The sequence below is a fragment of the Harmonia axyridis genome, chromosome 1 (assembly GCF_914767665.1).
Source record: "Harmonia axyridis chromosome 1, icHarAxyr1.1, whole genome shotgun sequence".
Lineage (NCBI taxonomy): Eukaryota > Metazoa > Arthropoda > Insecta > Coleoptera > Coccinellidae > Harmonia > Harmonia axyridis.
The window spans coordinates 69,256,340-69,283,195 of record NC_059501.1 but is presented as its reverse complement, the minus strand read 5'-3'; the positions used below and the strand labels follow the sequence as shown (position 1 = coordinate 69,283,195).

Below are 26,856 nucleotides of genomic sequence, written 5' to 3'. Positions count from 1 at the left end.
ATGAAAATAGTATAACAAGCGCAATAATAATTCATTCTAGAGAGTTCACTATGGAAAATTACTCAAGCTGTCTTTTGAACATTTAAAATAAAGTTATGATTCCCAAACCACTGTTCCACAAGCTTTAATAAATCACTCACATAGCCTCTAAAGTGCTGACAAACTCCTCAATCTAACGAGAAAATTTATATCATCTGCAAACGTCACAGCTTTACAATTCGTTCTTCTATATACATATATATGATACAATGAACTGAGATAGATCAATTTTAAACAGATACAAATTTTGCACCACCTATATAGGACCAGCTTGGCGCACGAAATGCTTGCTCCAAGGTGTCTTCAACATAAAAGAAGAATATTGAAACAAATGAGGAAAATATTTATTTATATAACTATTTGACTAAATAAATCAAAATAAATAACAAACAAAAACGAATTACTTCATTCTATGTCAACAAAACAAACAATCTCTTCATTGGTAACGTGAGTTAGTTTTAACAACTCGTCATCCTTTATTCAATACTTTCTAATAACGATAACAATAACTAATAATGACTTTCCATGTAAAACTTCGATTTATAGACTATTTTCACTAATGAACTACAATAATAACTGAAGCATATACTAAAAAAATAAATTAATTGAGGTATTTCAAATACCCAAAGCAAGGAGAGCATTCGACTAACAAAGACATGATCGAAAAATCTGATTTTATTTATATAGCTAAATGCTAATCAGTTTCATGAATTCATGAATGAAAGAAGGAACAATTACCTAAAGGATATTGAAATCTATGGTATCGAATCTTTTTTATTTAGGTGTGTAATGCTTAGGGATATCTTATTTCATAAAACGTTTTCCAAGCGATTAGTAGAAATTTAGTTTAAATCTCAGAATATGTCACGGTGAGCACTTACTACTGTTGGTTTACTAGTTTGATAAAAAAAAAATCCGTCAATCTGAAACATATAAATCTCTTGCAATAGACCAGATGTGCATGGTTTTCTTTTTTAACTATTTATACAAAAATCTTGAAACATTTGTACAACTCACAGCAACATATCACACATCTTACTTGTCACTAATATATTATTATTATTATTTAACTAATTTAATTACAGTTAAAGGGACTAGACTCCACAATCAACTCCAGGTATATGATAAGAATTATTGAATAGATAGTTACATGTTTTCAAACATTTCGATTCTTCTGACGGTATTTCCCCTTCTTATATCTGCCAGAGTTTTATATTTGTCCCTTCCTTCCATAACATTGATTCTATGGATTTTATCGAGTGATGTATCTTCCTCCTGCTTGAATGATTCTTCTAATTTACTTTGCAGAGACTGAAAAGATAATCAGGTTGTAGTAACCTTTTGTCAGTATCAATAAAAAATAATATAATTTACCTTGAGTTGTTCTTGGAGTACAGCATTGACCTTGGTAGCTTCTGGTAGTTCGGTATTGGCAGTATCAGGTAATGTTTCAAGTTCTGCGTTTTTCCTGGCTTCCTCTTCCAATCTTTCCTTTTCTCTCAATCTTTCCTCTTCAGCTTTCAGCTGTTGAATTCTTAATTCTTCTTCTTTTTGTCTCGCCAGTTCAATTTCTTCCTGAAGTCTTTTTGTCTCCGCGTCTTTAGCAGCTACTTCGTCTTGGATTCGTTGAACCATCCTTTGTTTCTCCATAATTTCCATTTCCAGCTTCAATTTTTCCTCCTCTTCCATGTGCTTGGCCTCCTGCAAACGTTCCATCATCTCTTTCAATTCTTTCTGTTCTATTTCGAGTTCTTTTTTCGCTTCCTGTAGTTCTTGGAGTTGAATTTGAAGTTGATCAATTATTTGTTTCGCCTCAAGAAGAGAGCGATCTTTTTGATCCAGTTCGTCTTGCATTCTCTTCAGCTGCTTTTGATATTCAACTTCTCGCCGAAGGACCTCTTCTCTAGCTTTTTTTTCGCTGTTGAGTTTATCCCTAGGGTTGAAATGATAATCTGTTAAATAGGTTATATACATCAGGCATAGGGATTCACAGCTTAGCTTGATATCCAAGCTACTTGGCCCAAGCTCAAGTAGCTTGAGCTTGACTTGAAATTAACTCGAGTTCAAGTCAAGTAATAGTTTTTCAATGTTAAGTCAAGTACTTAATAAATAAATACTTGACTTGACTTGAACTTGAGTTGATTTTAAATCAAGCTCAAGCTACTTGAGCTTGAGCCAAGTAGCTTGAATATCAAGCTAAGTAGAAATCAATCTGATTTGGGAAAATAGCATGGATTGGGAAAATAGCATGGATTAGGAAAATAGCTTCTGGTTCGGAGATATTTTGGCTTTCATCGAGTTAGAATCTGAAATTCTGGTTTGGTACCTGCTTCCCTAAGTAAGATCAGTCCCTCTAAAGTAAAATGGGAGATTGACTAGTTACTCACTTATGGTTCTGTCTCAACTCTCTAATTGCGTTAGCCTTTTCTCTCATTTTCTGTACCTCGGGGCTCTCTGGTTTCCTTCTCCTGACATAAAGTTGATGATTTCCAACACCTAAGTTCAAAATTTGTTTACTGCTTTTTCCACTGGTTGTGAAGAACGTGAAATTTGGAGCCTTCTTGTCCACTGGTTTAATGATGAATTTGGTGTCCTTGAACGTCAAATGTTTTATCTCAGACCATGGAAAAGAAACTTGAGGATTTAGTCTGGAATGGAAGTTTACATGATTAATAATTATTAATCCACTAGTTCATTCATTATTGCTATTAATTATCAAAATATTTTTTGGAACGAATTGAGCAAGCAAGTTGATGTCCGACATCATTATTTATATTATATTTTTTCGTAATCATTATTACGAAAAAATATAAAAACTTAGTTTGAATTTTGTGCTTTCTTGTTCCTCATTTGACTTCAACCCAACTGACATTATCTGACATGATCCGGCATACAAAGCTTGTTTTTACTAGCAATCCTCTGGAGAGGATTGCAACCCCATCAGGAATTTGAATAGGGAAAGTGGGTAGTTTTGTAGCACAAATGTATGCATGGATTCAAATTTGTATAAAGCCTGCAGTTGGTGTTCTAAAAAAGTTAATATTCACAAAGTTACAGGGTGTTTTTTATGGAATTATGGTACCGATAAAACTAAATGAAACAGAGATGTTCTGATTGATCTCATAATTTCTATCAAGATCAAACTGGATGAAAATGGTTCCAATTTGCTCGATTTTCTGTACATTAAACTGAATCGGAGGTCAGCAGAAAATATAATAATTATCTGAATACGTGAAAAAAAATATACTCACTGATCTTCTGGCACATAGATGTCTAAACCTAAAGCATTAACACCAAGAAGTAGTTTGGTACCTTTCTTGTTGTGTATATCGAAGTACCAGATTCCGTACATAGCGAGATCTTGGGCTAATTTCAAGTATTCCAACATGGCGTCTTCAGAATCCATCCCTGCTAATTTTCTCCACATACTTGTCAAACTCTCAGTCCAGGTATATGCATCAAGATCATGCTGTCTTATCACTCTATGGAGAAAATAATACATGAATTATCTAAGAACAAATAGCTACTTTATAAGGTAACTTATATCCAGAGTAAGAAGTAAAGCTACCGAATCGCATTGTTTAAAAACTGAGAAACGGAAACCGGAGAAAAGAAGAGCCTTCCAGGTCATATAATATTTCCAATTGAAAAAAGCAGCATGAAAAATAAAAAAATGTGGTCTTCCGTGGATTCGATGTCTGAAATAGGTCACTTGAATCATAGTATAAGGATCCATTCCTCATACTATGCTTGTATACACCCTATTGGCTGTATAGACAGCAAACAGGCTGGAAAATAGATTTTTTGTTTCAAATCGAGATCAGAATATTCAAAAGAATAACATCATAATCAGAGAATATTCAGAAACTCATAACGTCCAATCTATAATGAATGAGACTTTACTTTAAAAATAAGAAATGCACTGACGAGAAATAAGAAGCTTTTGAGTACTCGTCCATTCATTCGCTTATTACGATAAAACAAAGCACGAGTCTTCAGATGTACATTCAACTTAACCATAGTTCCATCTCAAAAACTCCATACATTTCAATTTGCCATTTTTCCAGATTCTGCTCTGAAAAAATATAGTCGCTGCTAAATTCCAAAAAAAAAAGTTTTTCCTTTGCTTCTTTGACATGAGAATTCAGAATGAAATAAAATTTGGTAGGAAGTTTTCTATAGCTAAGAGACATTTTTCAATTACATATCATTTTTTTTGTCACCTCTATTTTCTATGATTTCGATGCTTGAAATTTTGCACGGAGCTGGAAAATGTTATTTAATGTGAAAACTTAGAATCTCAATTGCGTCTCGTTGTTATAGGCGTATACCCACATGAAAACCAAATTGTGATCTTTCGAAATATTTCGCCACATTTAGAGCATTTTCGAAAGGATAAAGTGGGTGTTATGCGTCGATTCATCACTATGGATGAGACTTGGGACTATCGCCATGATCCTGAATCAAAACTGAAGGGGCTATAAAGAGTGGTGTGAGCCTGGTTCTTCTGCTCCGAAACGAGTTCGTGTCTTGAAATATTCTAAGAAGATGTTAGCATAATCTTCTTGAAATGCAAAGGAATTTTTTTCGTGAATTTCTTTAAAACAGGTAAAACAATGAATTATGAATATTGGTATAGGTAACCCTTTAGACCAGCTAAAAAGAAAAAGAGAAAAAAAAAGAAAAAATGCGTGTTAATTGTTAGAGTAAACACCTTATTCAGATTTGGCTCCTAGCGATTTCCACCTGTTTCCAAACATAAAAAAAACATGCATGGAAAGCGTTTTTCTTCAAATGATGAGGTCATAACCGCCGTAGATTCTCACTACAGGGATTCATAAATTGAAATCTCATTGGAACAAGTGTATTAATCTTCAGGGATACTACAATGAATAATAAAATTTATTTCAAATCCTAAAATTGTATTTTCCTTATCGAACCACAAAACTTGATCATATTATGATGCGATGTGACCAATAACGAATGAGATATATTTGGTTGAAGAATAAAGGCGTGAAATAGGAAATAACATGTCCCTCAACCTAATATTAGGAACTTCAGGTATAAGGTCATATGTAGCTAAGTTTTATTCACTCACTTTTGAGGTAGCAGAGTCTGTTTGACGACAAATTCATCATTGTGTTTCTGATCATCAAAATCACCAAATTTCACTTGCAATGAATAGGAGGCTAGAAGAGCAGCTGTGTCAGCAGGACAGAATATATCACCAGATAAAATGGCAGCCTTAACTTCTGTGTAAAACACTTGAATTGTTATGTTTTCTATAAGTTCCATTATCACATCTTCTGGATAATATTTTATTCGAAAATTCAGCTGTTTGATTGCTGCTGGTAGATCTTTGATTGCCTGAAATATAAATTGCTCAGATAAATGTGTGAAATCCTGCAGAAAGTTGAGTGTATTCTACAAAATTAAATCAGGCTATTAGTGAGTGGAATAATAATAATCAATAAATTCAGATTCCACGATTATTATCTATTGTGAAGATTATAATTTGACGAAACGGTACTTTGATGGGTTTCTTCATATACTTCTTCAACAACTTAATATGAAAACAATAATCACTTTTTGTTCAATTTTCTCATTTCACTATGAGATGGGAATAGAGTATAAATAATATAATAATAATAATGTGTCATTGAGCGAGATTTCAGCTGAAATTATACGTGTTATTCAATTGAACATTAATGTTTCTTCTATAGTGTTTGCGCGTATTTTATCTTTATGTGCTTTTTCCAGAGGAGAGTTGTCTGTTATTTCACCAAAATTGCTGTAATTTTTTAATTTTCAGGCGAGAGTGGTCTCGAATGATTGAGTTCAACTCACATATGAAGAATTCGAGATCAAAATCGATTATCTCCATCAAACTTGACAACTATCTATCTACTACAAACTTAAAATTTGATGGGTTGATTCTGAGTCATAATACCTATCTATGTTCAAAATTCGTCAAATTTTCCTGGATATTTATCCAAACAATGTTTGAATTTAAAAATACCATCTGAACGAATTGAAATTTATTTATTTGAGAATTAGCGGAAAAAATATTCATGTGGAATTGGTTCACGATCTTAAAATTAGGAGAACAAAAATTTCTAAAATTTTGATATCTTTGGATCAATCTAAGGAGCTTTCATTGAAATTCGTGGTCAAGAGTGCTATGGGGAAATTCGAGTTGATTTTCTGTGATTACAATTATCGCTTAGCTTGTACCATATCACTAACATTTGTTTACATACTTCAAATCTGGGTTCAAATATAGTACAAGCTAAGCGCTACTTGTAATCGAAGAAAATCAGCTCTAATTTCTCCACAGCACTCTTGACCACGAATTTTAATGAACGCTCGTTAATAGATATAATTGAAGTTTTGTGCGCCTACGAAATTTATCGATGAAAAAATTTATGTGATAATAAATTCTGTTCTCTAGCATTCACACGAAAAAAATAATGGAAGCTTTTCTGATCTGAATATTATTTATTTTTTCATTGGCAGGTAGGTTCAAAATATTCCAAGATCTAAAAATATCTGAGAATGGCGGAATTTTAGTGAGGTTTCAAGTTCAGGGCATAAAGATGCAAAATTTATATTCGAAAAATTCAATAATTTCAATGAACAGATCGGGTTCATACAAAGTTGATAAATTTCAATGAAAAATGTCCTTCTTTCATAAGTTTCTCTATTTAATGGCAAATCTCTTCAGAAATAAATTTATTGCTTTTATATGAGTTTAGAGCGATTATTGGCGAAACAAATTCCTCCATCATTTCTATCGAATCATCTATCGAATTTTGAATAAGGAATGCTCTCAATCGATAAGATTTGACTGATTGATAACACATCCGTCCTCAAATCAAGGGATTCTCTTCCAGCCTTAAATATGATGAATCCTGAAGGAACAAGAGATACCAACTTGATATTTTCATGTAAGGTTAGTTGAAGAGCATAATCCGACTAGTACCTAGTTTCTTAAATATTCGAAATTTTGTTTCCCTATTAATTTCAAAATTAAGAGTTATATATTCGCTAAAGAAATTTGTAATTGGATGAACAATAAAAATTTCAAGACTTCTGCAGAATTTTATGCTGATCACGATACCTACTCAAAACATAGAAAATTATCCAATATTACTACAAAACATACGAAATTGATATATTCCGTGATTACATATCCGACCAAGTTGAGATTTCGTACGTATAAATGAAAATCATTTCAAGCTTCGAACAAAATTTCATGATCGTCAGATTCATAGATAATTCAAGCAGAATATCGATAGAAACTAATATTTCAGTAACAAAATATTCGACCAAGTTGAAATTTTAAGTGTATATATTCGCAATTCGAAGATTCGTGCTAAATTTTGTATTGATAACAGCCATGTTAGAACCATAAAATTCTGGAAAAAAAAGGAAAAGCACTGATGTGAAGTTAGGAGCCTTTGAGTGCTCGTTCATTCATAAGCCAATTTGGCGCTTGGAGACTAAATAGATACACATATAGAGAACAGTTCTTGGATCATGTACGGGAGCTCGAAAATTCCTGACTTTATAATATCAGTACGCTCTTCATATTTTTGTGAGAAATCTAAATAATTTTTTTCAGGATATCTTTCAAGAATCAGATCAGAGTTTGAAAATCCCATCTACAATCTTCAATGCACAATTTCTCCTTCATTCCTTTTTCCTGATTATGGTTGTCCAGACAAGAGGTCATCCAATGAAATCCCAAGATTTCAATTTGAAAGTAAGAACAACTCAAATATTCGAATGAAGTTCTAATGTGAGTTTATCCAGAAATCAATTACAATTTAAGTCACATCGAGGAAAATTATTTTTATATCACATTCAACCATAATCATATTTCCTTCTGAACTGATAGTGGACAAGTTCAATTTATTTTATTCGAAGGAACTTTGAAGCAGATTTTGCAAAGGTGTTTTTTTTTACCTTCACTCGAAATTATTCAAAAGTATTGATAATAAGCCTGCTGCGTCCTGAGGTGGATCGAGTAGCTTCAAGGGCGCTGCAGCCGGTCTCGAGCTCGGAAAAAAAAGGAGAGTTAGTAGAAAAGGTTATCAGCCTACCCACCGTACTAATAAAGCCTCGAAAAACAAGACTAAGTCTTAAAAAAAGATGAAAAAGAAGAATTTTTTTATCACTCCTATCGCAATAACAATAAAACTGCATGCATTATTTCGGTATGCTGATTATTTTCAGATAATGTTAAGTTTGATTTTTAGTTTATAGTTCATAGCATAGCTTGAATTTTGTTTTCATTATTTCAATATCTTTTATGATATATTAATTGTCAAACTGTGAATGCTATATTGGGGTTTACCTGTTTGTATTCCTATTTGTCTTAGATAAATAAATAAATAAATAAATTAATTAATTCTAATGACAAATATTATACAGCAAAGAATAATCATGAATAAATAATAATAATAATGAAATAAATGATGTAGAACGAATATTGAGTTTTCACTTAAATCAGAGCAATTGCAATTTTTTATTTCGATAATATATTAAGACATCCAACAAATATGGGTTCATCTTCTTGACAGATATCACTAACGTGAAGCCAGGAGATTTTACTCATCTCGTATTTTTACTCAAATTCGTATTAATATATTTTGCACGAAATTTTGCGTCAACCTTCAATCTGTTATTTGACGACCAAGTTGTTCTTTTCTATTTGATCGTATCTTTAAGTTCGGAGATATTGGAATGCTTAACTTTGTTGTGTACCTAATCATTGGGTACATTTCACTCATTTTTGAATTAGGTTTGTGTTATTCAACTTCAAACCTACTTTAATTGATTTCATATTCATTTTCATCAATTACTCAAAGTGACGAAAACGATAAAAACATGTCAAATATTTTCAACACAATGGTATATCATTTCTATGGAATAATTTTCTTGAGGAAATAGGAAAGAATATGGAAATCTATCAAAAGGCTATATTTTTCTCCTTTCCATATGAACCCTTATATACCACTTATATAAACCTAGTATAACATTAGCGATTTACCTGAAGGAAAACATGGGTAGGAGAATATTATGATGCAAACTGTATCCCCCTTAGAAGAGCACACAAAACTGGGTGAATCAGGTGAGTTTTAGTTGTCAACATTTTGCAACTCAAGATAGGCCAAATTTCTTTTATTCCGTTGATTTCCTGATTGTTGATGATATGCCATACCTGATATAAATACACTATATTTCAGATTAAATTGATTTTTTAATTTCTATCCATGATTTCTCTTTAGATAATATGTGCTCTGTTTTCTTACGATCAACTTAACACCAAATGAGAATTTCTTCTTGTGTCTTTTTCACCGTGGCTCTTCTTGCGAATAATCTGAAAAATCCGTTTTGCGAAAAATATTTTGTGTCTCAATGGATTATCAAATCAGAAAATATTAATTATTCATTTCCATGTGAAAAAAAAACTGAATTTTCGGCTAACCCCCTTTATCGATGAATTTGAGATATGTATATACGAAATATCAATAGAATCTGATGGTCCGATTCTAAGATATCAAAATTCAACAATTTTTTTATAATCTATCAAATCACTGGTCATTGGTCTCCACGAAATTTAGCCTGAACATTTGATTCATTATTTTGCAATGGATTTCTAAATTTCAGTTCAATCGATTGCGTATTTCATCAATTATAGACAAAAATATTCATATGGGGGCCACAATAATTAGGTATTACAGACGTATTCGAACATTGAATCCATCCCCAAAATTTCAAGTCTCTAGCACATTACATCAGTAAGTATCGTGTACACTGCAGTCGGTCGGACAAAATTGATTTTGATCAGTATTCCTCATAATTGGGACAAATTAATCTTCAAGATCATTCTTGGCTCGGAATTCGAAACACAACAATGAGAGCAGGCACTCTTTGTAGAACGAGGATTTTTCGAAATAATTCCAGAGAAAGGTACTTTGGATTAAAAATTCTCCCATGTGCTGCTATATTTCAAAAACACATATTCAGAAGGTCCTGAGAACCCATTCATTATTTATTGTTTAAATTGCTCCTTTGCATGAAGACCACAAAACTGTATATAGCTAAGCAATTAGCATATGAGTGGACTAGTGCTCAAAAACTCCTGATTTCACGTCAGTGCTATCTTCAATTTTTTTTTTTGGATTGTTCTACTTAAATGATGATGCTTTGAATAGGTAGGTAATACCAATAATAAAGCATGAAATTTTCATTTCATTTTTACTTTACATTTTGACCTGTTGCCCCTGGAATATTAAAGCTTTTTTTTCAATTGAATACGTAATATCTTAATCCGATCAGATCTGTTGTCACGGATATATTGGGTGTTTTTTCTAATCTTTTTATTTTTTGTTCCATAGAACTGATGATGTGTTCAGCTTGAAATTCAGCTCTGAGCTCGAATTTCATCTGGTTCTGGTGACACGATCAATTTTACGTTCAGCAAGAAGCTTAAAATTGTTATTTCACATCCAAATGCAGAATTTCATATTGATTGAGAATGCAGTTTCGAAATTAAAAAGAAAAACTTCATAGTCACGAAATCTCTACTCGCGGATTGTGCCCATTAACAAACTTGACAAGTCCCTTCAAGAGGTCCTAATCGCGTTTACAGCTGGATGGATAGATTCGAATTTGAGGACGGAGTCGTCATCAGTTTGTCGAACTTTATCGTTCGAGACCATATCCGGCACGAAAATTACAGACATTTTGAGGAAAAATAATCGGTTTTCCGAGGCACATGTTTATATGTATTTCCGCATGAGTATTCGCTTTTTCAGGGTAATGATACGAGTATTGAGAAAATTGTCAAAAATGACATTTGCTTGACTTATGACAAATTCCTGACTTCTCTCTCTCTTACAAGGCCAACGTTGGGCGTGGTCAGTATTTTTCTGGTGCTGCTAGATCTGATTGAATATTGTTGCCAGTATTCAATAATGAAAATCTATATATCATACTCAAAAGAAATGAATCAAAATACCTTTTTGGAAGTATCTAACCATATTGAATCCGTCAACTGATTATTCTGGTAGCACAAACCAAAAAACCATGTTTCCTGTAAACCCAAACTTTTGCATATCATCAAATAAATATCCCTGAACAAAGATTTCGGCGGTGCCTCTAGTTCAGTTTCGGCCAAAACGGATTTCACGACCACTTTCATCTTCAATTACACGAAAAAAAAACGTTTCAACGAAAGTGTCGACGATAAACTAACAGAATTCCGTTTCCGAGCAAACCTTGAAGGGAATTATTGATAGTACCGATAAATTTTCAGTCATGATAAGGAAAAACAAAAGCGGTTTAGGTGCTTTACCCATTGCTAACAATTTATAAATAATGTATGTATAGATAAAGGAGGAACATGTGTAATAAAATCGTGTAATCCGTTACGTCTTTGATCACAATGGAGACGATCATAAAGATAAGGAGTTGCGAAATTGGTTGAGATTCTGTTTATCTCAGATGAGTAATGATACAAGGTGAATCTTAATTTTGTTGATATTTTGATGATGTGGAATTAGAGAATTTTCTAACAAGTGCGCAAAGCATGCAGTTGTCGATGAGAAGTGGCAACTTTTTGAATATTCAAGACGGCATACAAATTATTTTCTGTTGAGAGTCCTATGTTCATTGCAAATTATAATATCATTGCTTGTTTATTTTGTTATCGAGTATTCGGATCAAAATCTTAGATCCAAAATCTTCAATAGAATTCAAACTCATTTCATACAGGGTGAGTCTTTGACTTTTACCGGGTTTTTCACCACAATTTGACCCCCCCTTTAACTTTGTTACTAGAAGAGGTACAAAAAAATATTTTCTACAATAGTTTCACGAAATCGACTACTGGTTTATAAATGATTTCACAAAACGAAATATATACAGAGTGGGCAACATATTCATAGCAACTTCATTTTTTCAAATGGAACACCCTGTATATTTCTCTTTATTTGACTAGCTCTTTTTCTCCTGATTTCGAATATATAACATATGTTTGGCCCATCTCTCTTTTTCTGAGTACCACAGAATTTCAAATTCTAAGAACCACCTGGCAAGCTAAGTTATTGTTTTCAATTGGAAGGCTGCGATATTCAAAATACCCTTTTTTGAGTTATCTCGTTGGCTACGATATATATACATAAAGTGGGCAACATATTGATAGCAACTTAATTTTTTCAGATGGAACACCCTTTATATTTTTTCATATTTGACTAGCTCTTTTATCCCTGATTTCGAATATACAACATATGTTTGGCCTATCTTTCTTATTCTGAGTACCATAGAGTTTCAAATTTTAAGAACCACCTGGCAAGCTAAGTAATCAGTTTTCAAGTGGAAGGCTGCGATAATTCAAAATGCCCTTTTTTGAGTTATCTCGCGGGCAACGATATATAACAAACGTTTGTCATTGAATAAAACTATTCAAAGAATGCGGAAAAATTTGAAATATTTTCGCTTCATGTTGAGAACAATAAAATAAGAAAGCTACAAGGAGAGAATATATGGGGTTGCATCCAAATGATCCAATTCCAATTTATAGTGAAAAACGTATGTCATATCGTTCCCAACGAGATAAATCAAAAAGGGCATTTTGAGTTATCGCAGGTTGCCAGGTGGTTCTTAGAATCTGTGGTACTCGGAATAAGAGAGATAGGCCAAACATATGTTATATATTCGAAATCAGAAAAAAAAGATTTGTTCAACAGACAATATTTTTTTATTTCTTCGGTTTGTAAAGGGTTTCCAATAAGAGGTTTCATTTTCATATTGAGAAAAAAACGAGTTTATTTTAGAAGAAATCAATGTTTGTCCATTTCATTGTAAGCGGTAAGTGAGTATGCCATTAATGATGGAAAAAGATATAATGCAAATCGCCGCCAAGGCTACGGTTACAGCACCATATCTTGTCATGACATTTTTCATGATCAATTCGCACCTATGCGTTTTCGACAACTTTACGAATTCCATCATTAAAAAGTCTTGAATCGATTGTGGAGAATTGGCATGGACCCTAACTGTCCACGTGGCCCCAAAGAAAAAAGTCTAAATGTGTTAAATCACAAAATCTTTGTGGTAAATAGTGATCAACTTTTCGAAAAATAACACGGCCAGGAAACTTTTCTTGAAAAATTGCGATTGTTAAGTTGCTGGTGTGGCACGTAGTGCCATCATATTCAATAATTCCAGCAATAAACAATCATCAATCAAAGCTTATTCCAAGAATCGACGATGAATCGACAAACATAGGTTTTCCTCGACACTACAGTCTATAGCAGCAATATTCTCAGTTGTTTCGCATATGTGACAGCAAAATTTTCAGCATTCTTCAGTGAAAAAGCGGTTAATTTAGAATATTCTGAACAATTAACATCTTCTGTTGGACTGAGTGAAGCTTTCGACATGGAGTAATCTGGCCATAAGTGTGTCCCAAAATCGATGCTCACTGAAAGTATCTCGAGAAATATAAGACCCAGAGAAAAAAATATTCAAGAAAGATTTCTCTTGTCGAAATAATAAGATATCAGGAAGTAGATCATAAATATCTTGATTCGTTCTTGAGTTACAAGAGGTTACTCAAAAATAACTATTTAAAAAATATTGAATCGAAAAAACTAGTAAAGGAAACTTTTTTCCTTTACTTTTTTTGTCGATTCGGTTTTTTTTGTTTTTTTTCTTTGTTTCTTTTGACCTCAGGAATTTTCGGTTGAAATATATGTATGTACAGGGTGGGCAAATAAGCGAGGTAAGCGGCTATATCTCAGGATCCACTCATCGTAGAGACTTGCGGTAAAAAAATTTACCACTAAAGCGAACAAGAGAACACACTGGAAATTGTTTTGAAGTTCATAACTCTACCGCTAGGGGGCGTAATAGCTACCGTCGAGTAGAAAAATGAATTTTACTCGAAAATGTTTCATATGAAGTTGAAGAAAAAATATCATCACAGTAATCCTTGGAAAATTCTCTATCTTTTTAAATTATCACTTTCGATTTTACGACATCAAATAAGGGTAGGTGGAAGCGAGAAATCTGACTGATTGAAACACCTGTAACTTCAGTTTGGCTCAACATTTTTGAGCAAACTAGATCTCGTCTGAAAGATAATATCTTGTTGATTGAAAACAAAATATACTCATGATATATTTGTTTTTGCTTCTTTCGATAGGGGGCGCTAAGTCGGAAGTTCATTGTTTTGTTCATTTTACTCCGAAATTTCAAATGTAATGATAGGATTTTCTTAACAGAAACAGAAATTCCATCGAATTAGCATGAAAAAACCTGAAGGTGGCAAAGCGATAATTTCAGGCGTTCTGAAGTTATGGCCGAAAGAAGATATTCTTCAACTGATGCACTGCGAAAAACCAAACTGTGTCTTTAAGTTTTATCAGAAACAGAAATCCCATCAAATTTGTATGAAAAAACCAAAAGGTCGCAAAGCGATAGCTTCAGGCGTTCTGGAGTTATGGCCGAAAAAAGAGATTCTTCAACTGATGCACTGAAAAACTAAATTGTGTCTTCTTTCGGCCATAACTCCAGAACGCCTGAAGCTATCGCTTTGCGACCTTTTGTTTTTTTCATACAAATTTGATGAGATTTCTGTTTCTGTAAGAACTTAAAGACACAATTTGGTTTTTGGCCGTGCATCAGTTGAAGAATATCTTCTTCCGGCCATAACTTCAGAACGCCTGAAATTATCGCTTTGCCACCTTCAGGTTTTTTCATGCAAATTCGATGGAATTTCTGTTTCTGTTAAGAAAATCCTATCATTACATTTGAAATTTCGGAGTAAAATGAACAAAACAATGAACTTCTGACTTAGCGCCCCCTATCGAAAGCAGCAAAAACAAATATATCATGAGTATATTTTGTTCTCAATCAACAAGATATTATCTTTCAGACGAGATCTAGTTTGCTCAAAAATGTTGAGCCAAACTGAAGTTACAGGTGTTTCAATCAGTCAGATTTCTCCCTTTCACCTACCCTTATTTGATGTCGTAAAATCGAAAGTGACAATTTAAAAAGATAGAGAATTTTCCAAGGATTACTGTGATGATATTTTTTCTTCAACTTCATATGAAACATTTTCGAGTAAAATTCATTTTTCTACTCGACGGTAGCTATTACGCCCCCTAGCGGTGGAGGTATGAACTTAAAAAATAATTTCCAGTGTGTTCCCTTGTTAACTTTAGTGGTAAAATTTTTTACCGCAAGTCTCTACGATGAGTGGATCCTGAGATATAGCCGCTTACCTCGCTTATTTGCCCACCCTGTACAAGTCAAAGTCTCACCCTCCATAATCCGGCATTCTATACAATGCCTGAGAAGGTCAGGCAATGTATGAATTATTATGTATTTCATACATTGCCTAGGCCTTCTATAGAATACCTAACTTCCATCTAGCAGGCCTTGTGTGTAAGGTAAGATCCCATTGAAGGGGGAAGACGTTGTCGATTTAAAAAGCGCGTGCGCCAGTGGTGACGCCAGCTTTCAAAAACAGGGATGGCCAAGAGGGGTCCGGATTTTTTTTGAAGAGCCCAAAATAATGCAAAATTATACTTCTGCTAATTTTTAAGTCTTAGTATCTCAAAATTTAGGCGGGCCAGCGGAATTTTAGGGGGAGCCCAGGTGGCATTCATAGTTTGGAAGATATTTTAATTTCATCAACTTTGAAACGATATAGGTCCCTTGAAATGCATTTTGAACCATAAATTTATTCATCAAACTATACTATTGTTCAATGTACTATTACCCCTCAGAAAGCTCGGTACCTACACATTTTTGACTCACCCTGTATACATTGCCTAGGCATAGAATAGAATGCCTGAATTTTACACATTGCCGGTAACATAAAATAAACAAGCTTCAATCACGTATTATTAAAAATACATAATCATTTTAATAACTTTTTATTTTTAGTTATCATAATATTGTTAAATATACGTGGAATATAAATATTCAACGTGAAATGTTTGTTTAATTGTAAATCATCTACATATTAAGGAATTTTTTTCTTCCAACCTATGATACACCGCCACCTCATGTCATCGAACTGAAATTCAATATCAGTTCGAAGGTATCATTCAGAGAAAAAAAACTATATTTTTCAATTGAACACAATATGAGTATAATAAATTGCAAGTGTTTCAGAGTATATCGAACATTTTGCTTCTTCCTGCACAATTGACACCTCTAATGTCTGAGAGTGTTCTGTATTTATCTCTATCTTCTCTGGTATTGTTTCGGTAAATTCTATCAAATACTGTTTCCTCTTCTTCCTCAACTGAATTTTCCAGTTGATCCTCAAGAATCTGAAATATCCAAAAGTATTATACCGCATAAAAATTCTCTATCTTGGTGCTTACTTTCAAATCCTCCTGTAGTTTATCATTCACAGGAACAATTTCTGGTAGATGAGTGTTTTCACAATTGAATAAATTTTTTAAATCTCGATGAATTCTAGCATCATGTATCAATTTAGCCTTCCGTTTGAGTACCTCTCTTTCATCCATTTGTTGTTGAATTCTTGACTCTTCCTCCTCTTTTTTCGCCTTCTCTACCTTTCGCATTTCCTCGAGTTTTGCAGCTATTTCTTGTTGTATTTTCTGAATAGTGAATTCAAGGTCTTCTTGAAGCTTCTGCAAATGATGATGGTACTCTTCATTGTCACGCAAGAAGTTTTCTTTATTCGTTATTTCCAACGTCTGCATCTCCCTAGGAAAAAATAGTTGCAGAAGTTATAATAAAGTATCAGTATGATAATATGAGAAGAAGATTATTAAACAGGGTGGTCCAGATTTTAGTTCAATAACTTTGGCGTCACTGGCATCAGATAGAACAGCACCATTCATATATCCTAAAATGTTTTGTTTTCAAGATGCAGAGTGTTAAAGTTTGAAAAAAACGGTGTTTTACTTAGGTATAACGCCAGTATTATTACATTCATTGTTTTATTGTTTGGGTATTGAAGTCTTGATAACGTAATGTTCCGAATTAGGTAACTTTCTCTTGCCCAAATTATCCAGTGGCCCAGATAAAGGGGTGCAATGATCCTTCTCCTATTGAAAATCTGCACCCCTGTCCTTTTTTCCAGAAAATTATTTCATTTCTGAAATCAGCTGGGTTTTACTAAAAAAAGGTTACCTGCATTTTTCCATAAAATGTACTATTTTCGAGATAATCGATAACAAATTAAAACCTATCCACAAAAATCTACAAAAATTAGTTGTTCAAATATAAATATAAAAGTTCAGAAATTGACGTAGTGTATTCACTTTCAGATGACATTCATTAGAAAATTTCAGAAAAAACATTTGTCAGACACTCAAACAGAAACAAGGAAAAAATGTTGTGAATATTTTTATTGCTTGAGTGGCTGATAAATTTTCTCTCCGGAATGTTCAATTAAATGCCATCTGAAAGCGTTATAATACACCACGCCAATTATTGTACTTTCATTCGTCACTAATGGAAAAATTTAAAAATGATTTTTTGTAGTATTTTCTGCACCTGCACATCAAGCAAAGAACCAGAGAAAAAAATTACTATAATCACTGAAAATTTTGCTCTTTATAAAAGCCAGACTTGTGATTGAGCAAGTGATTTGAAAGAACCGAATAAAATTGATGGGACCGAATAGAACCAATTTTGTATGCTTTCGACTATACCGAAATTAGATTAAGGGTTATGGGGTCAATTTTGAGACGAATACGTAGCGGTTACTCATTTGAAGCATAGGGCTGCAATCACTTCCAAAGATTTAAGCTCAAAATATAATTCATAATCCATATATTGAGTTTAATTGCCCTTCATATGGACTGAAAGATTCTAATCTGAATAAGATCTAGTGAAATTTGAAAAATGTATATAAGTAGTAAAAAAAAATCCATAATTTCTTCATGTTGTTCGATAACTTGTTGCTATCGTCCCCATTGGCAAAAACTTGAGAGAGGCGATTTCCACAAGCTTCTGTTGAAGCGAATTTTTCACTAGCAAAATAGTTCGCCATGGACAGGAAAAGATGAAACAGATCACTTGGTGGTACTATAAGGTGAATGCATAAAAACCTCCCAACCAAGGTCCAGAAGCTCCAGGCTATCGATGTTTGCCTGGCCTTGTCCTGATGGAACATAATTTCTCTCCTATTGGCCAAAGCTGGCTGCTTCTGAGTGATTGCTTTCTTCGGACGGTGCAATTGTTGACAAAACAGTTCAAAGTTAATTGTTGGGCAGTAAGGAACAGCCCATAGTAGATAATTTTTTACCAATCCCACCAAACAGTAAACATACAGCAAAACTTTCCTGGTCTTCAATTCTAGCTTGGATACGCGTTTCCGCCGGCTCACCGTGTTTCAACCACGACCGTTTTCGCTTGACGTTGTCGTAAGTGATCCACTTTTCATCACTAGTCACCATTCACTTCAATAATGGGTCGATTTTGTTGCGATTCAGCAGTGATTCGCAAATGGAAATTCAGTCCATGTGGTTTTTCTGCGTTAACTTGTCTAGTATACCAATACATCGAGCTTCTTCTTGAAACCAGCCTCGTGCAAATGGTTCAAACGGTTTTTGTGCAATCTTTAGCTCTTAGGCAATCGAAATAGTGCATACATGACGATCGGAGTCGACAACGTCCATGATTTTATCGATATTTTTGACAATTGGCCTTCCAATGCGTGATGCACCTTTGACATCGAAATTACCGGACAGCATCGATGAAACTAAAATTGCGCGTGATTGGCTGTTGCAGTATCAAGACTATAAACGCTATTCACATTTTTAGCCACCTGGCTTGCGTTTTCGCCTTTATCGGAAAAAACTGTAAAATATAGAGTATTTTCTCTTTGCTAGTGTCCATCTTTGACCCACGCCCAAACTTAACTGAGTCAACTAATCACAAAACTGTTATAAAAGTTTTTTAATACGAAATCTCATTTCTCTAACGCCTTCTAGTGGAACCCGATCGGAATAAAATAACGCGAGATATAGATAACTAAAGCCATCTATTGGAAAAATAACGGATTTCTTTTTACTCACTTGTTCTTCTCCCTGAGCTGCCTCAAAACTCTCGCCTTTTCTTTTAGAATAACCACTTCTGGAGTATCTGGTTTTCTTCTTCTTATGTAGAGGTCACGGTTTCCAAGACTCAAGCTTTTAATTTCAATTTTCTTATCGGTAGTTTGAAAAATGAAGCTAGGGACTTTTTTACCCATGAATTCAATAATGAAATTCTTTCCTTTGAATTTAAGTTGCTTTATTTCGGACCAAGAGAAGGACAACTGCGGTGTCAACCTGAAACATTTTTTATCGCTTGTTAATGAGGAGATTCTACTATTGAGCATCACTTGTGAATATTAAAAAAAAAAACTCCAAAAAAATTCAAGAAAATAAAATATGGACAAAGATTTGATTTTTGGAGCCAAAATCCACCAGAAGAAATCTCCTGTGAGAGAAATATTTTCAATGTAGATTGATATTTTTGTGTCAAACGGACGTTTGAAAATTGTCTCTCCTAAAGTTCCCTGCAAGGTGACTGGCAAATGTGGCAGTGTTACCGTGAGGCTGATTCCAGCTCCCAGAGGTACAGGTATAGTGTCTGCTCCAGTTCCAAAGAAATTGTTGCAAATGGCTGGTGTTGAAGTTTGTTACACCTCTTCCAAAGGTTCAACTTGTACTTTGGGTAATTTCGCCAAGGCCACATTTGCAGCCATTGCAAAGACTTACGCTTACCTTACCCCTGATTTGTGGCCTGAAAATGTTCTGACTAAAACACCTTATCAAGAGTTTTCAGACTTTTTGTCGGCAATAAAACCTAAAATTCCTGAATAAAATTTTTTATTATGACTAATAAAAAAAAAAAAAAAAAAAAAATATTTAAAAAAATGCAGTAGTATTTTTACTTGGTATTGTAATACATCAAGTGTCTCAATGCACTAGATGAAAGTATTCTAATTCTAGTGTGAAGTTGAGTGATTAGTGAGTACTCTATGGAGTTGAGTCTTAACATACCACATAAAGGGTTCTCTGAGTTTCTATCTGTATTCACAAATAATTAGGTACTAATTTTGATTGAACAATTCAACAATTTCTAAACGTTGTTGAGTTGAGTTCATATTTTACTTACTTGTCACTTCGTGTATATATGTTTATTCCTAGAGCGGTCACTCCCAGCAACAGTTTGGTTTTTTTCTTGTTCACAATATTGAAGTAAGTAACGCCATACATATCTAGATTTTGAACTAATTTTAGATATTCCATCATGGCGTCTTCGGGATCCATTCCAGCCAATTTTTTCCACATTTCCACTATGCTGTTGGTCCATGTAGAGGGATCAACTTTGTACTGCCTCATAATCCTGATGGAATAGTATATTATATACCGAGTGGGGAAGTGATCTTACAGCCGAGCATGCTCGGCTGAAAGATCATACATCATATCATTGGTGAGTTGGCTGCAGCATACCTTGGTATTGAATGATTTTTTCTGAGGTTTGTATACTATTTTACTCAGAATCTATTACATCAATAATCAGGTTTTTATGTAAATAATTACTTCAATTTATTTTCATTATGATATTACAAATTATTTGTAAGCAACTTGTGAATTAGTTGTTAGGAAGCATAAAAAGTTAGTTGATTCAACCATAGATTGGATCTGACAAAATAGCTATCATCATGGATAATATAAGTGACATGGTGGCAATAATATGTGGAGGTAAGGAAAGTGACACATGCTGGCCGGGAAAGTGGCACTTACTTGCCGAGAAAGCAGTGGCGATGCTATGGCGGTCAGGAGGGGCCCGGGCCCACATTGAAATTCTGCTGGCTCCGCCCTAAAATTTGACATGGTAAAGCTAAAAGATTAGCAGAACTATAATTTCGCTTCAATTTGGCCGCCCAAAAAGATGCGGCTCCCTCTTGGCCACCCCTGTTTTTGAAAGCTGGCGTCACCACTGCGGGAAAGTAACACTTGCTAGCCTGGAAATGACATTTGTTAACCGGGAAAGTATGTAATGATTCACTTCCCGACTACTTTGTAGGTTATGAATCCATAGGTTACCTACCGATTGTGAGTAAAAATATTGTTTACAATTGGTTACAAACGATTTATAGGGAACACCACCCCGTGACTGCTCACTTCACTTATGGTATTTTCACATAATTTCTTTGAATACTATTGGGGGTACAACTTTGCTTCCGCCGTTTTGCAATAGATGCCTGTAGTGGCAATTGATATTCGAGAAAATAGATCGTAGTTATCATACAATAAGCTTAAGTATTAGGAAACATAACGCTATCGAAATATTAGTCGATTTATGTCTGCATCATAAAGTTATTCTTGATTAAACATGCCAACTTGCGAGCGAAATTCTCGTCATTTGCGGGAGGTTTCAATTTTCTGCTTTGATATGAAGAAATCTGTGGCTGACGCTCATCGAATGCTCTCAAATACCTATGGTGAGACCACTTGAGTGGAAGAACGTGCTGAGAGTGATTTCAACGCTTCAAGAACGGTGATTTTGACGTCGAAGACCAGCATGTCGGTGGAAGATGAAGAATTGGAGGCATTACCTGATCAAGACTCTTGTCAAACGCAACAATAACTGGCAGGATCATTCGAAGTGACACAACATTTCAAAACGCCTGAAAGTCATGGGAAAGTTTCAGATACAAGGAAATTGGGTGTCGTACGAGTTGAAGCCGAGATATGTTGAACGACGTTTGTTTCCTTGTGAACAGCTGCTTGCAAGGCGAAGACGGAAGGGATTTCTGTGTCACATTGTGACTGCACGTGGTAGGCTGCGATAACACAAAATGCCCTGTTTTGAGTTATCTCGTTGTCAACGATATGACATACGTTTGTCATTGAATGAAGATATTCATCGAATATGCACTACACAGAAGCGGGAAAATTTGAAATATTTTTCCTTTATGTGAAGAACAATAAAAATAAGAATGCTACAAGAAGATAAAATATGGAGTTGCATCCAAATCATCAAATTCCAATTTATAGTGAAAAATGTATATCATATAACAAGATAAAACATTTTGTGTTATCGCAGCCTACCACTTGAAAACTGATTACTGAGCATGCTAGGTGGTTCTCAAAATTTGAAGCTCTGTGGTACTCAGAATAAGAGAGATAGACCAAACATATGTTATTTATTTATTCGAAATCAGGTAAAAAAGAGCTAGTCAAAAATAGAAAAATATACAGGGTGTTCCATTTGAAAAAATGAAGTTGCAATCAATATGCTGCCCACTGTGTATATATTTCGTTTTGTTAAATCATTGTAAAAAACACTAGTCGATTTCGTTAAACTTTTGTAGAAAACATTTTTTTGTACCTCTTTCAGTAACAAAGTTAAAAGGGGGTTAAATTATGGTGAAAAACATGGTACATTATATTTTTGTTCCTCTGGAAAAAATTGACAAAAGGACACGTGGTGGTGTTTCCTTTTATTGCTTTGGCGTGAATACTCCGTACGTTTTTCCTTATATTAGCTAATCTGCCAGGAAAGAGTTTAGGCCCTACACGTTTGATCTACCCCGATCTTTGTATGACTGCGCATTTGTCGGAAAAAATTAATATAAATCAACATATCAAATCACATTCAGAGTGGAAAAATTACGTAGGGAAATGAATTTCCCATTGAGCTACAAAGCCTTGATTCCCATGTCAATCGATTAATGAAGTTTTTCACTATGTACCCATCAAGAAAATTCGTTATTACAAATCAACTTTTCAGGATTCCATTTTTGAATTAGAGAAATGATATACAGGGTGTTTCATCATAAACTGGACAAACATATATATTCGTGTAGACGACATCGGGAGAATCATTTTTGCCTTATACAATATATCCCGTTTTCGACGCATAAGCGAGATACAGGGTGTTAAACGTCAATTTTGAGCAAGATTCTAATGGGTGTGGTCAGTTTTGTATAACACTCAAAGAAACGGTTTTTGGTCAAATCTCAGTATTTTTGGGTCCTCTATTCAGAAAAGTTGATGAAATCCGAAAAAAGAATTACAAAATGGCGGAAAACCTGCAACGTTCCTAATTTTTTTTTCCGGTGGTCAAATTGAATTTTAGTTTCTGAATGAACACAATTTTCTAAGAATTTCTGTGCAAAAATTTTTTCAAAAATCGAACACAAATTTTTTTTTACATGTCTACAGCGATAAAAAAATTTCACCCGAAATGGATGAAATTTTGTACAATTGTACTCCTTCATATATCAATCACGAATATGAAAACAGAATTGCAAAATATCAAACGGTTTCGTTACTACAGCCATTCAAATGTTTCGTTCAAACCTCCAAAAAAAAATTAGAATAGCTTCTTAGAGTCAAAATTATTAAATTATTGCTATTTCCAAAAATTCCGGATGCCAAAATGTATTTATACAAAAAAAATTCGGTGAAACTTAGTTGGGAGTCGAACCCTCGATTCCAACGTAAGTATCAATGAAGAAATTAAGACAGTTCTAAGGATATTAATATTCGTTGCTAAGCAACGGAATTTCGTAGCTCATAGAATTCTACTGGTTATTTGAATTTCACTGAATAAAATTTTGCAAGTATCGTGACACGAATTTGTTTGGAAACGAAAATGAAATATTCTCTTTTGGAAAAAATGTCATGATTCATGCGTATTATTAAACGAATTATTCAAGGAATAAACCTGAATTTTTTACTAATAATTCTACATTTTATAAACACAAAAAAAAAACAGATTAGTGAAAAAATCGATTTATAAATCGTTTTCGAAGATGTTTCCATTTTTAAGAATACACATTCTCGCCCTTTTCGCAACACTATCGACCGCTGAACGTATCATTTCGGGGTTTTGCCGGATCTTCTCGGCAGCTGATTCAATTCGTTGAATAAGTTCTTCCTTTGAGTTTAATGGAGCTCTCTTATCATAAACAAGACTTTTGAGATGTCCCCAGAAATAAAAATCAAGTGGTGTGAGATCCGGCGAACGAGGAGGCCATGCGATAGGTCTTAATCGGCCAATACATCGGCGTGGGTATTCTTCATCTAGATCCCCTCTTACATCTCGAGTTGTGTGGGCAGGGCAACCATCATGCTGGTACCAAATGCCCTGAATCTGACTCAGCGGAATATCTTCAAGATCTGGCAGAATCTCCGTCAGGAAGTGATAATAGCCGTTTCCAGTCAATGTTTGAGGAAGAATGTATGGTCCCATAATGAATTTATCTTTATTCCCGCCCAAACATTAACTGAAAACCTCTTCTGGCTATTTTTTGATACCGTGGTATGCGGATTTTCTCTATGCCATAAAATATTATTTTTTCTGTTGAAGAAACCATCCCTATGAAAAGTAGCTTCATCCGTAAATAAAATTTGATGGAGAAAATCCCTATTTCCACGTACTCTTCTCAAAATAAACTGACAGAATTCTTTTCTTCTATGAAAATCACCGTCTTCTAAAGTTTGGCAGAGTTGTAAATGGAACGAATGGAAGCTGTTCCTTTTGAGTACTCTCCAAACAGTAGTTTTACTTTTATTCACTGAAGGGTGGTTCGAAAGAGTTCTTGTTGAAATCATTGGGTTATCTCCTACTAAATTAAGGATGCGATCATCGTTTGTTCTTATTGTTTCCTTCTTTTTCCGGTGCAAACTTCCTTCTTCACCTAATTTGCGTACTGTTTCATAAAAAGTTTTGAAGTTTGGCAAATTTCTGCTTGGAAATCTGCGGGAGTAAATTTCCCTTGCTTTTCTGCCTGAGCAATTCGCTTCATAATAAGCCTGCACAATATCATTTTTTTCCAAAAGAGAATATTTCATTTTCGTTTCCAAACAAATTCGTGTCATGATACTTGCGAAATTATATTTAGTGAAATTCAAAAACCAGTAGAATTCTATGAGCTACGAACTTCCGTTGCTTAGCAACGAATATTAATATCCTTAGAACTGTCTTAATTTCTTCATTAATACTTACGTTGGAATCGAGGGTTCGACTCCCTACCAAGTTTCACCGAATTTGTTTTTGTATGAATACATTTTAGCATCCGGAATTTTTGGAAATAGGAATAATTTAATAATTTTGACTCTAAGAAGCCATTCTAATTTTTTTTTGGAGGTTTAAATGAAACATTTGAATGGCTATAGTAACGAAACCGTTTAATATTTTACAATTTTGTTTTCATATTCGTGATTGATAATTGAAGGAGTACAATTGTACAAAATTTCATCCATTTCGGGTGAAATTTTTTTATCGCTGTAGACATGTAAAAAAAAATTTGTGTTCGATTTTTGAAAAAATTTTTGCACAGAAATTCTTAGAAAATTGTGTTCATTCAGAAACTAAAATTCAATTTGACCACCGGAAAAAAAAATTAGGAACGTTGCAGGTTTTCCGCCATTTTGTAATCTTTTTTTCGGATTTCATCAACTTTTCTGAATAGAGGACCCAAAACTACTGAGATTTGACCAAAAACCGTTTCTTTGAGTGTTATACAAAACTGACCACACCCATAAGAATCTTGTTCAAAATTGACGTTTAACACCCTGTATCTCGCTTATGCGTCGAAAACGGGATATATTGTATAAGGCAAGAATGATTCTCCCGATGTCCTCTACACGAATATATATGTTTGTCCAGTTTATGATGAAACACCCTGTATATCAGCGGAAAGGCTATAGCTTATCTTATTTTAGATTATATGCCGATGATGCGTTCAGTAGGTATACAAATAAGAGTTTTTGTGACGTACCGCAGGGGAAGTCCCTTGGTTCGTTCATGTTCACAATTTATTAGAACAGGAAATCCAAGGGACTTCCCCTGTGGTACGTCACAAAAACTCTTATCTATCTATCATTTCTCTAATTCGAAAATGGAATCCTGAAAAATCCTTAAGTGAGAACGCCTTATCATTGGTTGAAAGCTGGCTTGATTGTTATAAATTCAATGTATCATATTGATTTCGAACTTGGTACAGTGTATCAGAGATGGCTGTGTAGAAATGGTAGTCTGGTGGAATCGGAATACATGATAAATAATTGGAGTAGTTCTTCAAAAAACTCACCTATGCGGCAAAAAATTATGGTGATTCATTAGATATCTCTTGAATCTATTTTCATTGTAATTTCCAAATTCAACTTGCAATGAATACGAAGCCAACAAAGCTGCTGTATGGGCGGGGCAGTAGATATCGCCCAGTGTAATGGCTTTTTTCATTTCCAAATAAAAAATTTGCACAGTTATATTTTCTAACAATTCTTGACACACATCCTCTGGGTAGTATCTTATTTTGAAGCTCAAGTTTTTCGTTGCCGCGGGTAACTTCTTCAAATCCTAGGTACATAGGATTTTATCTTTTTTTTTCTATTTTATTAGAATGTGATAGTATTTCTCACCTTCTTCGAAGTTTCCAGCCATATTGACTTATTCGAACGTTCAGCTCTATAATATAAGCCGAAATACCAATTTTCGTTGATATCTAAACTGCTGCAGAATCTCGAATATATGTCACTAAATAATGATTTTGGCGGAGCATCTAAACTCGTGTCCGCCATAATCGAGTTCAAAACCACCTTCATCTGGAATATTTCTGGTGAAGAGTAACTTTTTTCTAATGTTGGTTTCAACTTGAAGCAGTACCATTCAATCACAACTGTCTGATCGAACAGAGTGTTATCGATAATTATTTGTGTTTTTCAATATCAAACCCAGATAATCGAGATATAAGTGAATAGAATCAAATGAGTACTTCAAAAATGCATATACTTTTGGAGC

At 34.1% G+C, this 26,856-nt stretch overlaps 2 protein-coding genes across 2 annotated transcripts; both read right to left on the bottom strand.

The window, feature by feature from the left end:
* Positions 1-361: 361 nt before the first annotated feature.
* Positions 362-11,427, bottom strand: LOC123688713 (moesin/ezrin/radixin homolog 1-like). The gene is made up of 6 exons (XM_045627346.1): positions 11,069-11,427; positions 5,138-5,406; positions 3,291-3,521; positions 2,427-2,687; positions 1,414-1,972; positions 362-1,350 (listed from the first exon to the last, which is right to left on the bottom strand). Exons 1-6 carry the CDS (start codon positions 11,249-11,251, stop codon positions 1,186-1,188), a joined length of 1,668 nt encoding a protein of 555 aa, XP_045483302.1. The 5' UTR covers positions 11,252-11,427; the 3' UTR covers positions 362-1,185.
* A 4,555-nt stretch (positions 11,428-15,982) lies between these two features.
* LOC123671036 (moesin/ezrin/radixin homolog 1-like) lies at positions 15,983-26,759 on the bottom strand. The gene is made up of 6 exons (XM_045604679.1): positions 26,478-26,759; positions 26,147-26,415; positions 20,212-20,442; positions 19,125-19,379; positions 16,455-16,803; positions 15,983-16,400 (listed from the first exon to the last, which is right to left on the bottom strand). The coding sequence occupies exons 1-6, from the start codon at positions 26,658-26,660 to the stop codon at positions 16,236-16,238; spliced, it is 1,452 nt and encodes a 483-aa protein (XP_045460635.1). The 5' UTR covers positions 26,661-26,759; the 3' UTR covers positions 15,983-16,235.
* Between the last annotated feature and the right edge of the window lie 97 nt (positions 26,760-26,856).